Source organism: Herpailurus yagouaroundi, unplaced genomic scaffold (assembly GCF_014898765.1).
Source record: "Herpailurus yagouaroundi ecotype Mexico unplaced genomic scaffold, PumYag 184, whole genome shotgun sequence".
NCBI lineage: Eukaryota > Metazoa > Chordata > Mammalia > Carnivora > Felidae > Herpailurus > Herpailurus yagouaroundi.
Genome location: NW_024412415.1, coordinates 23,592,682 through 23,612,283, shown reverse-complemented (window position 1 = coordinate 23,612,283; position 19,602 = coordinate 23,592,682). Strand labels below are relative to the sequence as shown.

General features: G+C 40.4%; 1 protein-coding gene across 3 annotated transcripts in view; it reads left to right on the top strand.

The window, feature by feature from the left end:
• Window positions 1-242: 242 nt before the first annotated feature.
• ALDH1A2 (aldehyde dehydrogenase 1 family member A2) overlaps window positions 243-19,602 on the top strand; it is a 91,224-nt gene continuing 71,864 nt past the window's right edge. Inside the window, exons 1-2 of one of the 3 annotated variants that reach the window (XM_040492815.1) lie at window positions 609-722; window positions 4,102-4,229. Coding sequence is in view for 1 of the 3 variants with exons in the window: in XM_040492814.1 (XP_040348748.1) it covers window positions 606-722 (117 nt within the window). In the remaining 2 variants the exon portion in view is untranslated. Of the gene's footprint in view, window positions 723-2,099; window positions 2,238-4,101; window positions 4,230-19,602 lie in introns of those variants that run through there. The other 2 variants (XM_040492816.1, XM_040492814.1) reach the window with 2 other exon arrangements.

Below are 19,602 nucleotides of genomic sequence, written 5' to 3'. Positions count from 1 at the left end.
AGAGCGGAGGGCGCCCCCAGGGTCTCCGGGAGAGAAGGGCCCCGGGACGCGAGAGGGAGGGCCCCCTGACGCACCCCCTCCTCTGCCGAGCCCGCTTGGAGCCCTAAGAGCCGCCCTTTGAGCTCCGAGAGCTAACTCCAACGCACCGCGTCAGCCCCCGCCGGTGCGGCTTCTGGGGTTACGACCCACGCCCGACATCCGCTAAGGTGCGCCTCCCACCGCCGCCACCCGGACGGGAGCGAGGCCCGTCCCGCTCTCGGAGCCCCGAGCGGCCGCAGCGCGGTTCGGGCTCTGGCCGTCGAGGCCGGCGGTGGTGGCGGCTTGGGCCTGTCCCCGCGGCCGAGGTAGTCGCCAGGCGCACTTGACCGTGGGCGCGGAGCGAACGGATCGCGCAACGCGGGCGGCGGGCTTTATGTAAATCGGGGCTGCGCCCGGGCGTCCTAGGTAGGATGGACCAGCCCCCCGCGCCTCGGCCCTCACGTCCAATAAGAAGAGCCCCAGCTTGACACCTGCCTATATACAGGCGAGCGCGCCCCCGGCCCGCCGACCGCGCGCACAGCCCGCACAGCCCACGCCGCGGGCGAGCGAGACCTCGGCCCGCCACCATGACTTCCAGTAAGATCGAGATGCCCGGCGAGGTGAAGGCCGACCCCGCCGCCCTCATGGCGTCCCTGCACCTCTTGCCGTCGCCCACGCCCAACCTCGAAATCAAGTACACCAAGGTAAGCGCCCGGCGAGGACCTGCCGTCCACCGAGGCTTTCTAGAACCTTCCTTCCTGTCCCTGATCTGTTAGGGGAGTAGGGCGGCGTGACGGGGTCAGGGGCCGGGGCGTCCGGGGCCAGCCTCTCATCCCTGCGCAGCAGAGGGACGCCCCGTCCTCGGGATTAGGGCTTCCGAAGGCCTGTCGGGGGCTCGGAAAGCCTCGGGGACTCGCCCCAACCTGAACGCGGCGCTGGGGGTCGCGGTCAACGGCTCTTCACCCACGCCGCGTCTGCCGCTGCCTCCTGATCCGATTATCGGGGTCCGGACTGTCGCGGGGGAGGCGTCGGCACCGCTTCGACTCATGGGGGTTAGAAGGGTTCCCGCCAGGTGGGCCACGCAACCCGGCCGCTTTTTCCAGCGGCCCTGCGCCTTCAGGGGCCGCTGGGCTGCTAGTCCCCGCTCGGTCCTCGGAAGCCCGCGGTGCGGAGCGGCTTTTCGGGAGGGGCCGACTGGGCGCGCGAAGCTCGGGCCGCCTTTAACGCATCGCGCCGAAACCTGGACGCTGCCTCCCGGCGCCTCCGGCTTGGGCATTTCGTTCGGCATTTGTAGGCAGTGGCAGTTCTGCTGGACAACGCAGAAACTCTCGAAATTGGTGTGCATTAACGGGCTCGCTCTCGGACTGAAAAGAAATCACTTTTTGTAACGAACCCTGACATTTTGGGTTTGCCAAGCAGGTTTTGTTGCTGGGCCATATAAAAAAGGATACGCATGCGCTACCTTCATTAATGGGAATTGAATTCACTTTCTACGAATTCCACGTGGAAAAAAATATATTGATTAGATACACGGGGTGATTATAAAGTTATAACATGGTGGGGGGAGAAAGATGGGATTTAATGTCATGTTCCTTGGAGCTCATTTTACAGTTCTCTTGTTTTTCTATTACTTTCAATTGATTTCTACCCCAAATTGTTCCCGATAAACCAAAGCGCTTTTCCCAGACACACAATACGGCTAAAGTTGTTTTCCATCATTCTTACTACAGGATAAACTAAATTTGTTGAGAAGTGTATTGTTTAGTTCTGGCTTAATGGTTGAAAGAGAAATTTTTTAAATATCCGAATTTTGAAATTTTACTTGCATTGAGTTTTAGGATGCAAATCAAGGTGATTCGTGTTCTAAGTGCCCGATTCATGATGGATTTGATGTACCTGTTAGCTTTTTTAGATGGTGTGACAAATTTTTGAAAGCCATTTTAATGGGAGGTCGTTAGTGGTTACAGCCATTTAGGCATTGTTTGCATAACAATAGTGCCAGTGCGTGGCACATCTCTGGGTTTGGGAACGAGCAGGGAAATACACAGCATAAACGCTTTGTTTTATGAGGGTCGCTAACCTCTCCAGCCCCTCTTTAAAGATCTTCAGATTCAGGATCTCCCTGTGAGACGGGATCCTACTCTCATACTTTGGAAGGTTCGATTTTAGTCTTAGATTTTCATTGGGATTTTCCTCACAGCCCCGGAAAGGAGTTTTAGGTATGCAGTAGGTATTTCGGAATTTAATTTGGAAGCTCTTCCAGTTCTTTTTTCTCCAGCTACCCCCGCTCCCTTTTTCTCTTGTTCTCCCCCAGTAGGAAAGACAACTGATTTATAGCTAAATGAAGCCTTTAATGTGGAGTCTTTTAGCTCGGAGGAGACTTTTATCCAGTATCCACTTTCCCACTTACTGCAAAGAAAAACAATCAGAAATGAAATAATGGATCGAAACTTGACTCTTTTAATTTGTGGGGAGGAGGCGCCTTATTTTTGGCTTGACAAACAACCCTCATAAACACTGAGTAATGCTAATCTAAAGGCAAGCTCTTTTCACAAAACCTTGTTAAATCAGGTATCTGTGAAGATTCCCAGCAGCTTACTCCCCACCCCCCAGCTTTTTAGTGAGACTTCTAAATTTTCTGACACAAGCCTCTTTGGTGAGCAGCTTTTTTAATGTGAAGAGCAGAATCTGCTCTTTTGGTAGCTGAGGCTAATGGTTTTTTTACTTAAAAGGAAAAATAAGATCCATGGAAAGGTTTTTAAAAACTCACTTATGATCAGAAGTGAGGGATATTATCTTGGTAATTTCAAGCAGAAGAATGAACAAGGTAGAATGACAGTTTGTCCTTTAGAACAGTAGTACCACATTCATGAGAGGGATTTTTGAAAGAGTAATGGTTAAAGAACTACTATGCTGGAGGGCTTGTTGAAGAACACATAGGAAACAAATCCCATGTTTGTGTCACAAAGCCGTGCAGGATACACAAGATGGATCCTTCATCATTTTTGTCTTGTTGAACGAATGCATCTTTAAGGGTATCACGATAAGATTTGTAAATGTGATTTGGGGACCAACATAAAGCCACTGCCTACGTGTAAATGTCAGATTATGAGAATTTCAAGTTGCATGCATTTAGAAAACTTTGCATTTATGATCTTGCATTTAAGATCTATGATCTTATGTATTTTTCATTTTTTATGAAGGGGGAAGTGGAGGAGATTATTAGAAATAAAACTTACATCTTTGTCTGTCAAAGGTCCAGTGAAAATACTCCAGAATTACAGTTCAGTCCCCATAGATACTGAAAGGGCTTAACTTGTGCTCTTGTAGTGATTTTACATTTAGTTCTTAAAATAAGCCTACCTGTCTGAAGTTCCAGTACCCGATTTAGACTAATGATCAGTGGCAATACCATCATTGGTATAGATCTAGTTTTATTTCCTTAATGGAGCAATCTAGATCCCAGGTTTTAAAAATGATTCCTTATTAAGGAATATGGGGTGTTGTTGTTGTTGTTGTTGTTGTTGTTGTTGTTGTTGTTGTTGTTTTAAAGAAAAGACTGCATTAGTCAAGAAAGCGTTAAGTTTACCAACAAGAAGTAGCAAGGTGACCACTTTAAGGCCAAGACAGCGTATACTCTCCTGCTCGGATCCTCAGAAGACTGCTTACCAGCTATTGCAGGAATCTGATTGGTTTTAGGTGTGTTTCTATGAATTAAAACTTTTCTGAGTTGTTTCTGTTTCGTCAGTTGGTTTTTCAAACTTTGTATGGCTGAATATATTATCAGAGTTCACATGTTGTAAAATTAAGGCTAGCACTTTACCGACTGCCCTTAACTGCAGGGGAAATTTCTTCCAGATTCCCAGAAGGTCTTTGGAGTCTTTCTGTCTTTATCCCACCCCTACCTTGTCTGTTGTCTCTGTCGTCTCTTCTGTCTTTACTAGTCTTTTTCTACTGCCACATCCCCATTATACACACGTGCACACACGCAGAGGCATTGTGCTGTCTCTGTGTTGAGCATTTTTTCAGTGACAGTTTATGCCTATAATTGACAGTAACATAAAGGGTTGTGTTTTCTTCCAGCATCTGATTCTGTGAGGAGCTAGAACAGAGGGAAGAAAGGAACATTAATGGAGTACTAACCTACTAAACTACTAAACTAGAAGAGAAAAAATAAAAGACAACTGAAAATCAGAGCAAATGTGCATTGGGTAACTTCTACTTATTTATTTGTTTATTTAAAATCTTATTATTGAACATTTTCTATTTTCTGCTGTCAATTTCAATTCTGTCCAAAGGATGTTTGGGTGACCACTGAGTGTTGTTAGTATTCCTAACAACAGTGTTCCCTGTTAAGCTAATTGGGCATCTCCCTTCCAGGAGCTTAGGATCTTATTAGAAAGATTGATCGCCAAAAATTGTCAGCATGGCAGTAGTTCAGTTGATCAATGTAGTAACAAATAATGATAAAAAATACATAATGCCACTTACATTGGTTATAGGGTCTAATAGTTTACCTAGCACTTTAATGTGTACCATATCTGATCCTTGCAAAACCTTTTGAAGGAGAGCGAATAGGAAGAAGTAGAAATACTTGATAAGAAAGACCTTGGCCTTGACTTTTAAAAAACTGATGGATCTTTCCTGACCATAATACACTTCGCTTTTCCTAACAGTAACATACTTTTTTTTTTTTTTTTGAGAGAGAGAGAGAGTTTACATCTTTATTTTTTTTGTGTGTTCTTTCTGTTGCAAACATGGGGAGACTATGTACTGGTCTACTCTTCTTAGGAAGAAGCTACATCATGTGGCTTTTGATTCCCTGACTTTAAATTAACTACTTTTTATGTTCTACTTTTTTTTTAAATCAGATTCTTGCCTATTTCAGAGATTTTTTTTTTTTTTTTTAAATGAGAGAGAGCACGCAAGCACTCAAGCGGGGCAGGGGCAGAGAGAAACTGGGAGACAGAATCTGAAGCAGGCTCCAGGCTCTGAGATGACAGCTCAGATTTGAGGCTCGAACCTATGAACTGTGAGATCGTGACCTGAGCCATTGGATGCTTGACAACTGAGCCACCCAGGTGCCTTGCAGAGATTATTTCTTAAAACATGGTGTGGGTCTAATTGTTTCCAAATCTCTAATCAAGATTGTTTTTATCATAAATTATGAATAACACCTCATGTTTATAGGAACCTCAGATTTGCAAAAGAACTGTATTGCTAAACAACTTTATTGTAGGGTTTGAAATAGATAATTCTCTTGGAGTCCTGCCCTGATGCCTTCTGTACAGGATTCTGCTACCATATGGAATCATCATTTGCTGAGGCAATTCTGTCATCTATTTCTATAAAATGAGGAATAATAGATTTTCTATTTGAGGGTAGAAGATACTCTGAGAAGCCTGTTCTGTGTGTGAGGTCTGATTTCCTTGCAGCAAGGCTTAAGAGAAGCCAGGCATGCATAATATAAGTTCTCTGTTGCATTACACAAGCACAGTGATCAAATACATCTCAAATATGAGCAGACCAAAAACATGTCAAATACCAACATATGCACTTCTGTCTCTAGTCTTTCGCAGTCGGATAATGAAATAGAAATACTGGTGTATATTTTTGTCTGCTTTAATTAGCTCAGTGACAGCTTGTGGTAGTCAACAAACTACAGACTATCTGCGTGATGTTGTAAATAAAACTTTATTGGAACACAGATACACCCATTCAGTTATATATTGTCTGGAGCTACTTTTAGACTGCAATGCTAGAGTCTAGCAGTTGCAACAGAGACTATATGGCCTATATTTTAGAAAAAGTTTGTAAGTTCTTGATTTGGAAAAAGAAAGGCTCTGAGTTAAAGTAGGTCTTTGTTCAAACCTTGGTCATATATGTACTTACTAGGGGTTGTTGTGAGGGCTAAATGAAAAACTGTGTGAAAGTACATATAATGATAGTTAGCCAAGGGCTAATTCCATTTCATTTTTACATTTGTAGTTACGAATTAATGCAGGCCCATTTTAAGAAAGATCAGAATTGTATGGTCAGTAAGGTTTTTACAAGACAGGCCATTGTTTACTATTTTAATTAGCCATGAGAGTTTAATATTCTGGGTAGCTGTGGGTCCCTTATATGTTTTCCCTACATTTCCATCAAATGAGATCCCTTGGCGGTTTCTCTACTAAGGTCTTCTCTTTACTAAAAAGTCACTAAATCAAACAATTTCCCAGCCGGTTTTTAAAGAATCAAATTAGATATCTGACACTGTGGCGAAATCTGGCATTAATATGCCTCAGTACACCCAGGTGGCTTGCCCTAATTGTCAGATGGCAGACAACTGTTTCTGTCATTTTAAGTAGTTTGGGCAAAGGTGTTGCCAAGTCTTTGGCACATAAATCTGGGAGGTATGGCAGCATTTGAGTACATTCTCAGATAGTATATATACCTTTTAGAAGTGGGAAGGTATCTTAGTTCCTATAATTTAAAGCTAAAGAGACTTTTCATTGGTTCTGACTGACCAGTTTGGCAGCTTCCAGAAAGTAAAATGCAGTGACTATTTTGAAAGCCCTTCTACCATTTCATTAATTTCTTTATTTGCTGCAACAAATCATTTCAAAACCAGTCATTTCCCCTCAAACACCAAATCTGATGCATATAGAAGTGATTGCCATAATGTCACTTTGGATAATTTTTTTTTAACGTTTATTTATTTTTGAGACAGAGAGAGACAGAGCATGAACGGGGGAGGGTCAGAGAGAGGGAGACAGAGAATCTGAAACAGGCTCTAGGCTCCGAGCTGTCAGCACAGAGCCCGACGCGGGGCTCAAACTCACGGACCTCGAGATCATGACCTGAGCTGAAGTCGGCCGCTTAACCGACTGAGCCACCCAGGCGCCCCGACTTTGGATAATTTTTAATTGCTTTTTCAGATCTATCTTTGAGCTCCATTCCATTTTACCTTTCAGATATATGAGATTATCCAAATTAGGGATTTCTTACCTCTGGCATTTCTCCATTGCTTGTTTGTTGGCCTTTAAGATGAAGCTATGTTTGGGGCACCTGAGTGACCCAGTGGGTTAAGTGTCCATCTTCAGCTCTGGTCATGATCTCATGGTTCGTGGGTTTGAGCCCTGAGTCAGGCTCTGTGCTGACAGCTCAGAGCCTGGAGCCTGCTTCAGACTCTGTGTCCCCCTCTTTCTCTGCCCCCCGCCCTCATGCGCGCACTCCATCTCTCTCTCTCTCTCTCTCTCTCTCTCTCTCAAAATAAACATTAAAAAAAATTAAAGGGGCACCTGGGTGGCTCAGTTGAGTAGGGGTCTGACCTCAGCTCAGGTCATGATCTCATAGTTTGTGAATTCAAGCCCCACGTCAGGCTCTGTGCTGACAGCTCAGAACCTGGAGCCTGCTTCAGATTCTTTGTCTCCCTCTCTCTCTGCCCCTCCCCCACTTGCACTCTGTCTCTGTCTCTCTCTCAAAAATAAACATTAAAAAAAAAATAAAAAAGATGAAGCCAGGTTTACATTGTTTCCCTTCAAAATCTTAACTCTCAGTGAGTTTATTTACAGCACAGCTCTGTTGTGTCACATGATTTGGAAATACTTCCAGCCTTTGAAAATTCCAGTTGGAATAATAATTGGGTGCTTCACCACCTAGACTTTTGCTCGGCTCTCAACAAAATTTCCCTGGGGCTAAACACGGGGGGTTATTGACCTCTGTAGAATGTGGTTAAAAATTAGAATGTCTGTGAGTGAACATTTTAATTTTTATTGTAGAAAGAACCTTTCTTCTCACTTCAGCTCAGCCCTGGTACCTCCAGAAGCAGTTATCTGCTCTGTTTCCTTTCCTAGTCACAATCTGACCTTTGGAGAGCCGGAGTCACAGTTGCTTTACTCCTAGATCTCTGGAAAGATGAAACCTCTTGTCCAGTTAAAAACTGGACATACCTGTCTCTTATTTACAAAGAATTTAGGATATCATGAGTACCCAAACACTTTCCAATCTTCATTGATTATAAAATATAAGGAGGAAATTTCCAAATAATTAAAGATTATATATATTTTTTAAAGATTATATTTTTATACATTTTCTTGTACATACTTTTCATTCCTCTAGCCTATGTCTTCTGATTTCAAGTCCACTGACTCTTAGGGATTGTTTTTTTGCCCCAGGTCATTTTTAGGGACTTCTTAAACTTAGTCAAACAAAAAGTGGTATAAGTGGGTGGCTCTTCCCACACGTATGATGGAACCTACCTCCGGGTAAGTGGATCTTCCAAAATATTGTGGTTTTAAGCAAACCTAGTAACAGGCAGATGTAACCTGGTTCCCTCTTTCCCCAGTGCCCACAAACAATACACACACCAGATCTCTGGGCTGATGTGTGTGTATTGATGGAGTGTTGAGGGTGGGAAGGGAAAGGGGAAATAAGAACTTGCCTGATAAGATAAAATTAGGAAATATCTATAGAAATCTACAGAGGATAACTTAAAGTCTTACTTCCCTAGGTGTAGAAATTGACTTTTACACTGAATCCTTTTTTGGGAGATCAGGAATCAGTATGACTGGTTAAATTCCCTAGCAAAACCTGAAACTAGTGACTTGCAGTGCTCATCTATATTTTACAGTCTGATCCCCAACATACCAATGTAACTTGATTTTCACAGGGAAGGGTATCTAAGTCTATTTTTTTGAGGTCATTTTTAACTATAGCCAGAGCTACCCTTTTGCTTGTCTGAATTTATTAATTTGTTTATTCATTTGACATTTATTTAGGACTGCTTGTGTACAAAACATTGTTAGTCACTGTCTGGCATGAAACACCACATAGATTGTGGGGCCTGCCCTGAAGAGGCTGGAGAGGATTCCCACTTGGATATGGGGTGAGAACATACACACATGGTGCATAATAGAAGGTGCAAATGCTTGAGATGAATGTCCTGAAGGCACCATGAGTATTCAGAAGGTAAAGAGATGTTTCAGGTTCTGCAGACCAATAGCGCTGTTTCATAGGACATACTTGACAGACAATGAAATGTTTCAGCCTGTAGAAGATTACAGACAATAATATCACAAACATGTATAACTATACCCAGATTTGTTAGCTCTTAACATTTGGCAGTATCTGCTTCTGTTCTTTTTTAAAGAAATACTGCATTGAAACTCCACCTGTGGCTTTCCTCCATTCCCTTCTTTACTTCCCCCTTCCTTCCTCAGAGGCATGTATCTTCCTCATAGGTGTTCATAGGTGTTCGTATCTATGCACTTGCATGTACTCATAAACAATATGTACTGTTGTTTCGCATGCTAATTTTTTTTACACAAAGGGTACTGTGCTGCAGTTTGCTTTGTTTTCATAGCATGCTATTTTCAAGATTCCTCCGTGTTACTGGATGTACTTGCAATGCTTACATTGTCATTCGTTCATTGTCAGAGTATTCCATTCCTTGAATATATTACAATTTTTCATTCATTCTTCTAATTGACATTTAAGAGACTTCCAGCATTTTGCTATTATAGTGATGTTGCACTAAATGTTCCTAAGCATATCTCCTTACTTGCCTGGGTGAGAGACTTTTCTAGGATGTATGCTTAGAAGTGATATTATTGCTGGCTTAAGGGGTATGTGGATCTGCATCTTAATTAGGGATTGCCAAATTTCTGTCCAGCAGTTACACTAGTTGCCACTACCCCCAGCAGGTATCAAAGTACCTGCTACTCTCTATCGTCACCTCACTTCCATTCAGAAATACGGAGTTCTCATACTTCTGAAATTTTGCCAGTCTGTGTGAAATGGTATCTCATTGCTATTTGAATTTGCATTGCATTGATTTCTTGTGAGGTTGAGTATCTTTTCATATGTGTATTGGCCATTTGGCTGTCCTCCTTTGTGAGTTGGCTAGTATATCATTTGCTCATTTCTGTTTGCATATGTATGTTTTTTTTAATGATTTGTAGCCTTTTATTATGTACTTGGGATTATAATTCTTTGACAGTTATATACAGTGTGAAAAATTTCTGCCCCCTTGTGCTTTTTCTTTCTCTTTTTTAGTGTAATTGTCATGTAGTTTTAAATGCAAATAGGAATATTTCTTTTTTTTTTTTTTTAGTTTATGTCTAACTTGAGAGAGAGAGCGCACACCTACACACACACACACACACACACACACACACACACACACACAGGGGAGGGGCAGAGAGAGAGAGAGAGAGAGAGAGAGAGAGAGAATCCCAAGCAGGCTCTGCACTGTTAGTGCAGCCCCAACAGGAGGCTCGAACTCACGAACTGTGAGATCATGACCTGAGCCGAAGTCGGACACGTAACCGACTGAGGCACCCAGGAACTCTGAGGAATATTTGTATCTTTTCTTTATGGTTAGTGCTTTTGGTGTCTTTTTTAAAGAAATCCATTCTTATTCCAAGTTTTTCAAGGTATTCTTTTACATAGTCTTCTGAAGTTTACTTTTATTATTAAAAAATTTACCTTTCTCATTTGTGCCTTAATCTACCTGTAATTAATCCCATTTGTATTTGTTTACGTATAAGGACACAGGTAAATCTTAAGGACAAATGATGTAACATATAAGAAAAGCAAATGATATTAATGTGTAAAGAATTTTTCAGAATTATATTCTGTGCAATTCTGGAATAATATTAGGAGGTTCAGAATGTGTAGTTTTTCTCTAAGCCTGATCTTCTCTGTAATGGGAAAATATCAGAAATTAGTCCTACTTTGGTGGATGATTTTAGTACTTGTTGGTTTCCCTAAACTAACAACAGTAGGGCATTCTGTAAACCTACCTTTAAGGAGTCATTGTATAAAATGAGATATGATCATTGTAAGTTTTCCATGTCAAGAGTTACTTCCCTACCTTTCTTATACTCCCTAGAACAGAAGAAGTGCTCAAATGTTGGTTATTGTTGTTCCCCTCCCCTCACACACACACTTACACACACACCACTCATTTTTTAAAGGGGCATTACCAGGTTCACTGTGTGCTATTTGTTTATAGGACTGGAGAAAACTGGAGGGATGACAGCTAACATAATGTGAGAAAGAATTTCTGATGGACCTTTCCCTTGAATGACTAATTCCATACTGTGCTTCATTGTGTTAGCTTAGAGAATTTCAGTCATTCCTTAGCACCAGGCTTGAAAATAACATTGCTTTATATTTCGTTAATGTTTTAACTCATTGTGTTTTAAACTCAAAGCTGGTGTTACACATTCACTTTTGTGTTTGGATTTCTAAGTTATTGATCTCTAACTCTAAAGAAGCGACCTGAGGAGGAATGAAATTCTCCAATCTTAAAACTGGAGCTAGCCCTCTTGTGCCTATTGCTTACATAGTACCTGACATTGTCGGTCCCACACTTATTTTGAGGGGATGAGCCTACATTCTCTGAATGCCCATATTACTTGTTTACACTACTCCTGAATGGTACAGTTTTAGCCTTGTATGCTTATATTTTTTGGTGTAACTCCCTGTTCCTACACTGTATTAGATTATAAACTCTTATTCATCTTAGTATTTCTGAAGCATCTAGCTCAGTGCCTTATAGTGAAATGCTTAGGAAATGTTTGTTGAATGAATACTTGTTAGATTTTATTATCATTACTGGCTACTGATAGTTCCTTTTATTATTAATACTATAATTTCCAGAGTGCTTTTCCCATATGATTACATTTAATAATTGCAACAACCTATGATACCGATACTATATTAATATTCCCACTATGTAAGTGAGAAAGTCAAGCATATTAAAGTTAAACAAATTTTTCAGGCTCAAGAGTTAGTAGGTTTCAATTCCAAGACTTGGTTCTCTTCCTTCTCTGCTCATAACAACAGTAACAAGCTTAAGAACCACGACGACAAAGACAGTAAAATTTGAACTCAGCCTAATGCTCTGCTGAGTGTTTTATAGGATAATCCCAAGCCCAGTTCTATGACTGTGGATCCCCAACTTAGTCACAGTAGGTATGGGAGCTACCATTAGTAACAATTCCAACTTGACATAAAAGTGAAAGTGTTCATTAAAAAAAGGAAAAACAGAGAATTGATATAATCAATACTTAGGTGTGATTCTTCAGGCTGTGGTAAAGAACTGCGTTTTTGGATTCCCACTGGTTGGGCACTTATATACTGCCCTTAATAACACCTGCTTGTTTGTTTTTTTTTTTTTTTTTTCAGTTCAAAAAGTGCTTTTATTTGTTATGGTTCTTCAGATTTACTTGGCAGTGAGTATGATGAGACTGTTGAAAACGAATATATTTCATATTCTTTCTAATGCTTCCTCTTTATTTTATTTTTTTATTGTTTATTTATTTTTTGAGAGAGAGCGGTATGCAATTGGGGGAGGGGCAGACAGAGACAGAGATACAGAATTTGAAGCCAGGCTCCAGCCTCTGAGCTGTCAGCACAGAGCCCGACGTGGGGCTCAAACGCATGAACCGTGAGATCATGACCTGAGCCGAAGTTGGATGCTCATCCGACTGAGCCACTCAGGCGCTCCAAATGCTTTCTGTCTTTCCATGGGCCATCGTTTTGTGTAGCTTGACTATCACCTATGTGGTAGAGACGCTTGCCAGAACGACTTAGGTGGATGTGTTCCACCTTGCCTTTTATGGGCAGTCATTTCCACTTAAAGCTTCCAACTGGAATCTTACTCCGATTAGATTTGTCAATTATATGTAGCCTCAGCGGGGATGCAGAATAGAGAAATAGACAGTAGACCCCAGAAATTCATGCAGTGTTTATACTGTAACAGAACTTCAGTGCCCAGAGGGTGGTGGTTGGAATGCATGATTAATGTTTTATCGTAAATGGCTCAAAAATCCCATCTAAAGAGTCTCCTGACAAGTTGTCTCCTTTAAGCCAAACCCAGTAGTCTTCCGATTTCTCTGTCTTCACTTTTAGAGAGAACGCATTTCCCTTTCTCCCCTACTTCTCAGAGTTACCCCTTCTCACCTTTTCCACCTTTTTCTCTTTTCTTCTGCTTCTCTTCTGCCTCCCTAAGTATTTCTGTCAGGCAAGCCTTTGATGACCCTCATTGCTTGGTCAGATTCATTTACCTGTTTTCGTAAAATGTCTAGTTATGCCTGGGAACCTTTGTAGTCAGCTCTTCCAGCTGTTGGCCCGAATGGTCCTCGGGGACACCAGAAGCAATGAACCTGGAATAACCACATTTGACTTCTGTGAGCCCTCCTGAGAATTTAGTAATTACTTAATGGATTGAATTGGTGACACACACTATTCCAGATAACAGCCTGGGTTGCATTAAATTAACCTCCACAAATGGGTATTTATTGGTGTACTCTTAAAAGACTACATGTGTTGACCGTAATTGCTCTTCCGTGTTCCTCCGTGCCGATAGGTATTTGTACTGAGTGAAAAATTTCTCAGATTAGAGCCTGGGTGGTAGTTGGAGCCATTTAGTGATGTGTGTCCTTGTGTTCAGCACATTGAGCATAAATCCTGTCTTGTAAACAGCAGGGAGACTAATGAGGTTTGCCCACATTCTGGTATCGTTACCAGGAATTCCAACAGAGAAAAAGAGAAGGCTTGGAAAAGAAGTACACTAAACAGTGATTTTTGGAACTCTTGATGATCTGACTTAAGGAGAGAGATTACTGCTCAACACTTAGTATAGACGTGTACGTACAAACACGGGTACATAAACTACATTTAGCTAAAAAATAAACCAAACGTTCTGCTTTGAATGAACACTTGCAGAGTCACCAACTTCGTTCTCCAGCGAGCTAATGAGGGGCTTATTTATGAGTGTCTCTAATTGTGAGTGGTGTAAAGGGGGCGGCTATTGAGATAATGCAGCTGTTAAAGTGATAGCGCACTGCTTTCTCAGCGTTCTTCATCACTTCAGCCAACTAAAGTTTTATACTAATTTTAGTCTTACCATTCTTGGAATGACTGTGTAGTTATTTTTACAATAACAAATAGTAACTTGTTGCAAGAAGTCTTTCAAATGTGGTTTTTTAAGGCTTGTTTCAGATCTTCATTTTTATTATTACTGTTAAATAACTTGTGTGTTTGACAATGCCAAAGTAAGGGATCCAGTTTTTGCTTGATGTGTAGACTAGTTTCCTTCCTGGATTTGAATCTTCATAAAAGCCGGTTATCATGGTGGTCTTGACACAAAGTGTGGTCCACATATTTTTGTGTTTGAGTGAATTAATAAGTGAATGAGCACTAGAAAATAAAATTGTGATTTCATTTGCATGGTGACTAATAGACAAAATACCACAGCTAGAAAGTGAATTCCAGATAAAGTGTTTTGAAATGAATAACTTTCTAGTGAGAGCAACATACATATATATACACATGCGCGCGCGTGCACGCGCGCGCGCACACACACACACACACACACTTGAGGTTGAAAAACTTCCCTCCTTCAGTCCCACTCACCTACCCCTTTCTTTGAAACAGAAGATCTTTAGGGTACATTGTGGAGTAATGAACAAGGAAGCAGAATGAGCCCAATTCTGCCACTAATGTATGCTTTTTAACAGTTCCTTGTATATGTAGGCACATGATAAAGATTCATGGAATTAACAAATAACAGGTTACTGGATAGCTTATTGAGTACTCTCTTCTATATTAGGCTCTGGGAATAGGAAAATGCTTTGTGATACTGGGTTAGTTACTTAAGTTCCTTGGACATCAGTTTTATTACTTATAAAATCATAGGGTAGAATGAGATGTGTATTATTAATCCACCTACTTATGAAAAGAACTGGAGGAAAAGAGCTGTAAGAGTTCCTTACCCCACCCTGACCCTTCAGAATTCTTTCATTTCCTGGGCCCAAACCTGGGATTATGAGGATCAGAAGGAAAATACTGAACTTGTTTGTACATCTATTTGCAAACCCCTATTCTTGGACCCCAAATTTTCACTCGAAGCAATGTTTAAAATATTTTCCCAAGGATTTCCTTATAATTACCAGAAAGCAGTCCACAGAAATCTGTTCATGATTCTTCATATATGCATGATTTCGCAGTGTCATAAAGAGCCACCGGAAATTAAAAAAAACATTGTGTTCGTTAAAGACTTAGAGTACTAGAAATCAGACCAGTGACTCCCAAGAGAATTCCTTCTTCAAATCTTAGAGAAGATTGATTTTAATACTAGGTAATAGTGGTAGAAAGAAAAGGTTTGTTGGCATTTCCTCCCGGCCATCTCAGCAGCTCTTCTGTCAGGCTGAGCTCTTGAAAACCATGGTGGGTCGAGTAAAGTCTGTGGCGAGGGAGCTTGTCAGAAGCCTATGGCTTTTCACTTGAGTCTAATAGAGACTTAGCACTTTGCAGGTCAGTGCCACTGCTATTTGTCTCTGACCTAAGAGATCTGGAGTTCTTCACATCAAAACCACATCTTGCTGAGCAGAGATCAAACGTAGGAAGGTAAGGATTCTGCCAGTGATTTATCATGCCAGGGAGAACGATCAGGCCATATGGGGCCACTGCAAATGAAGCTGACATTCTGGCAGTTTCTCCTACAAGGTCCCACATGTAGTTATGGCTAGTTGTTCTTGGAGGGGAATTCTGGGTCAAGTGGCGGCTTTTGGTGGCATTTCTTAGCAATTTCAAGTGTTAGCAAGACTTCCCTCCAACGCGAGCTTATTTCAAAATTAAGTCCTAGCAAGATTTTTCTGATATCTTGTTTAAGTGGCAAATAGGGATTTCTTGATTAGATATTTGAAGGTTAATTTGAGCTTTTCATTTGACATCTCCTTTCCTTTTTTCCTTTGTCAAGAAGGTGCCTATTTTAAAAAGAAAGACAAAAAGGAAAGAAAAACTAAGGCGATTTGAGGTCTGCAAAAAAAAATCTGTCTTCCTAAATATTAGATGTGGCTTTAGGGTAATGAAATTGACTCTATAAGCTATGCACAGTTAGGCTTATTAGTTCATTATCACATTTTATTAACTCGGGTTTTAGGAATTAATTACTGTAAATATTACAATTAAATTCCTGGGGTAGAGGAAGGTGTCACACAGATCTTTTCGCATATTTGTAGGGGTGGAGAGCAATAAGGAAGAATTTAATCATATACAACATAGATATAATTATATTTGAGAGTATTTGCTAAGATTTGAGTCAAGGGCAATAACTATAATTTTAATTGAAAGAAAAAATTCAGTAATTGCTCTCTTCTTTTAACTGCATCAACAGATACACGAAAATGATTGTGCTATATAAAATTCAGCTTGCTTTTTGTTTACTGTCACAAGCTAATGTTTAGTGTGGAGAAATCACTCATTTATTGTTTCAAAGGCCTCTTCAACTTTAGGATGGGCGCTGGGGTGTTTCAGCCTCTCTCTGCATAGGATGTTTGCTTTGTAACATAAATGAAAGATGACATTGGCATTTATATGTAGTAGTTCATGACATTAAGTTCTAATTCAGCTAAAGATACCAGTTGTCCCTTTTGTGGTTCACTTTTTCACAGTGAGAAAATTACCATAAATGAATGGCCTTTGGTGGTTAGAACTCAGTCCCATCCTGTAGTCACAATTCACTTGATTTCCCAAGGTATCCGTTTATTTGTTCATATACTGGGGAGTATTATTCTGACTGATGAAGTTGAGCTCTGCAAGAAGTGAGTTTAAGTATAATAATAAAGTAATGAAATGGAGTTTTTCCTAGTTTCCACTTGGCATTTGTGGAGCTTGTACAATTTCCATGAAAACCTGGTAGGGTTGCCAGATAAAATATACAGCGTCTAGTTAAATTTGAATTTTAGGTAAATAACAAATACTTTTTAAATATAAGAATGCACCATGATTTCCCTGTGATCTGGGGACATACTTATACTGAAATTTAATTGGTTTTTCTGAAATTGATATTTTACTGGGCATCCTGTATTTCATTTGCTAAAACTGTCAACCCTAAACTGTTATTATACATATGGTTTGTGATTTTTATTGGCGACCAGCAATGAACATCATTTTAATGTAAAATTAATTGGCATTAAAAATCAAAGACTCAAGGAATCTTTAAAAATTGTTGCACTAATGAAGAGTGTAGTAGAAAACCTTTTTTAAAAATCATAACGATACTAGTGAATAAATAGGGCCGCTAGGCTCATTGTAAAGACAGCTTAATCTCCTAAATGAATTGCTCCAACCTTTTAATTCAAAATCATACAAACAAAAACATTGAGATAAGCTGGGTGCTTTTTCAAATGGGGACCCCTGTGGCTTTGAAAATAAACACTTCAGCCTCCTTCCCCCCCCAACACCTACACTCATAGTCACTAGCCTTTCTGATGTCTGCCATTTGCAAATGAACAGGCTGATTTCTGAGAAAGACAGAAGACTAATTAAACCTAGAGAAGATAGGCAAAGGAACATTTGTTTCCAAGCACAAGACAAAAGAAATCATGTTACATTCCTGCTTTCTCAAGACTGACAGGACGGCATGAAAGCCCTTTGCTGAGTTTCCTCTTCTGAAAGAACATTCCCACACCACCGCTCAGACCCTCTCCCGCCGGAGAAACCCTGGGATGTGTGAACCAGCCTGCACTGACCTGTCTTTATGGTAGTCAGAAGAGAGTAGCAATCAGAAATTACAGGAGACCAGTTAATATGTCGGATGGCCTTCACCATCGTTACCTTCTTCCACCTATCCTTTCGCCCTGTTTGTCTCTGATGGCTTCTCGAAGAGATCTTAGTTACTAGCAATGGAGAGAAGAGTAAATGAATGAGTAAACACAGAACAATCAGTGACTAGCTTTTTAAGAGCACTAATAAATTGTCTTGAATTGGTTGTTTACATTCAGAATCTGAATCAGTTAGAAGTTCTGAGTACACACTATTCCAGACTTTTCAGTAATCTAGTTAATTCTTACATCCACTGGATGAGGAGGTTTTATTTTATTTTATTTTATTTTATTTTTTATTTTATTTTATTTTAATTTTTTGAGTAGGCTCCACGCCTAATGTGGAATTTGAACTCACAACCCAGAGATCAAGAGTAGCATGCTCTACCCACTGAACCAGCCAGGTATCCCAAGGTGGTTTTATTATCTTATTTTACAGATGAGAAAATTGAGCCACAGAAAATTTAAATGCCATACCCAAGTCACGCCATCTAGGAATCTTTATACACATAGGAATTATACCCATTATGAAATGGCAGGAGAGAAATGAGGAGGCAGAATGTGATTTTAGGATACCTTTGCCCATTTTTGTGATGAAAGAAGACTAAAAAGGACCTTCATGAGATTCAACCTGGGTGCTAGTCAAACCAGTCATATGATAACAGTTTGTTATCTGCCACAATTTAGTCTGTGGTAGAAATATTCTGCCCTTGGAATATGACCCTTGGAATCCTGAGTCAAATGGAACCCTATGCCTTCCCTAATCTGTATCACAGGTAACCCCAGAGCTCTTTAATCTGAATGATCCAATCAGCCTCCTTTGGAGAAAGAGGCCAGCCTCCTTCCCCACCTCTTCCCTCACGTTCCAGTTCATTCAGATCTAGCCTTGTTCCTGGAAGGCTGCCCCAAACTGAACTGTCCTCTGGGGAACATGACTAATGAATGACCTTTTGTCTCTGGGCTCTCATCAGTGTCCTTTCACTTTCAGAAACAGACCTTGAGATTAGATGGATATTTGAAAAGCTGGGTGGATCTCTGCTACCTCACTGCTCATGTTATAATTTATTTGTTTCCAGGATTAACACAATTCATGTAATTATGCACATTAGTGTAATGTGTTGGGCATACAACCTTCATTTTAAAATACTCTGGCACAATCGCTTTAGGTTAATATTTTAAAGCGGTTTTAAAATGTTGCCTCTCATTTCTCATTTCTTTTGACCTTGTGCTGTCTGCATACTTTGAAAGTCAAGATTGCAGTCTTTCCTAGTGAAGACTTTTCCTTTTTCCTGCCTTTCAGCCTGGGACTCAGGGTAAGTGGGGTTCAGAGAATACAAATTGGGTTAGTTATTAAAAAACAGTTAATTACTTTAAAATTAGAACTGGTAAGTTAGTCCTTGTCAAAGCTTTATGAAACCATGCTTTTGCCTGTAAGAGATTACACCTACTGAACCAAGGCCATGTCTCTATAATATCAAAACACTGACTTTAAAGTGCAAAATGCAATCAGTCATCTAGGTGTTTTCCTATACAATGCCATTTGGGTGTTTTTTCACTTTTTAGCCAGATGTTTTGGCGTGAAGCAGAACAAAAAATGGAAGTCAACAGAACCACTTTTGCTCTACCTACTTAAATGTTTCAACAGGATGGTTCTGAATATTTGCTTCATTATTTTACTTTATATAGGTAGCCTCTTAATTAGAAGTAAAAGAAGATGGGGATGTTTTTCATTGAAGTTAAAAATAACCTTTTTACCTTTGATTATAATGTTCAAAAGCCTACTAGCTTTGTAGAGTAGCATACTGAAGTGGTCATCAGTACAGTTTTTCATTACAATAGAAATTTAATTTTGTACAGTTAAATGATCATGCTGTGTGTTCTTTGTTGTCCACAAATCTCTTTAAAGTACAGTATATCTGTAGAAACAATGGAATAGTCATGTAAAAGGAGATAACCAACATATGACAAGTCCTTAAACTACTTC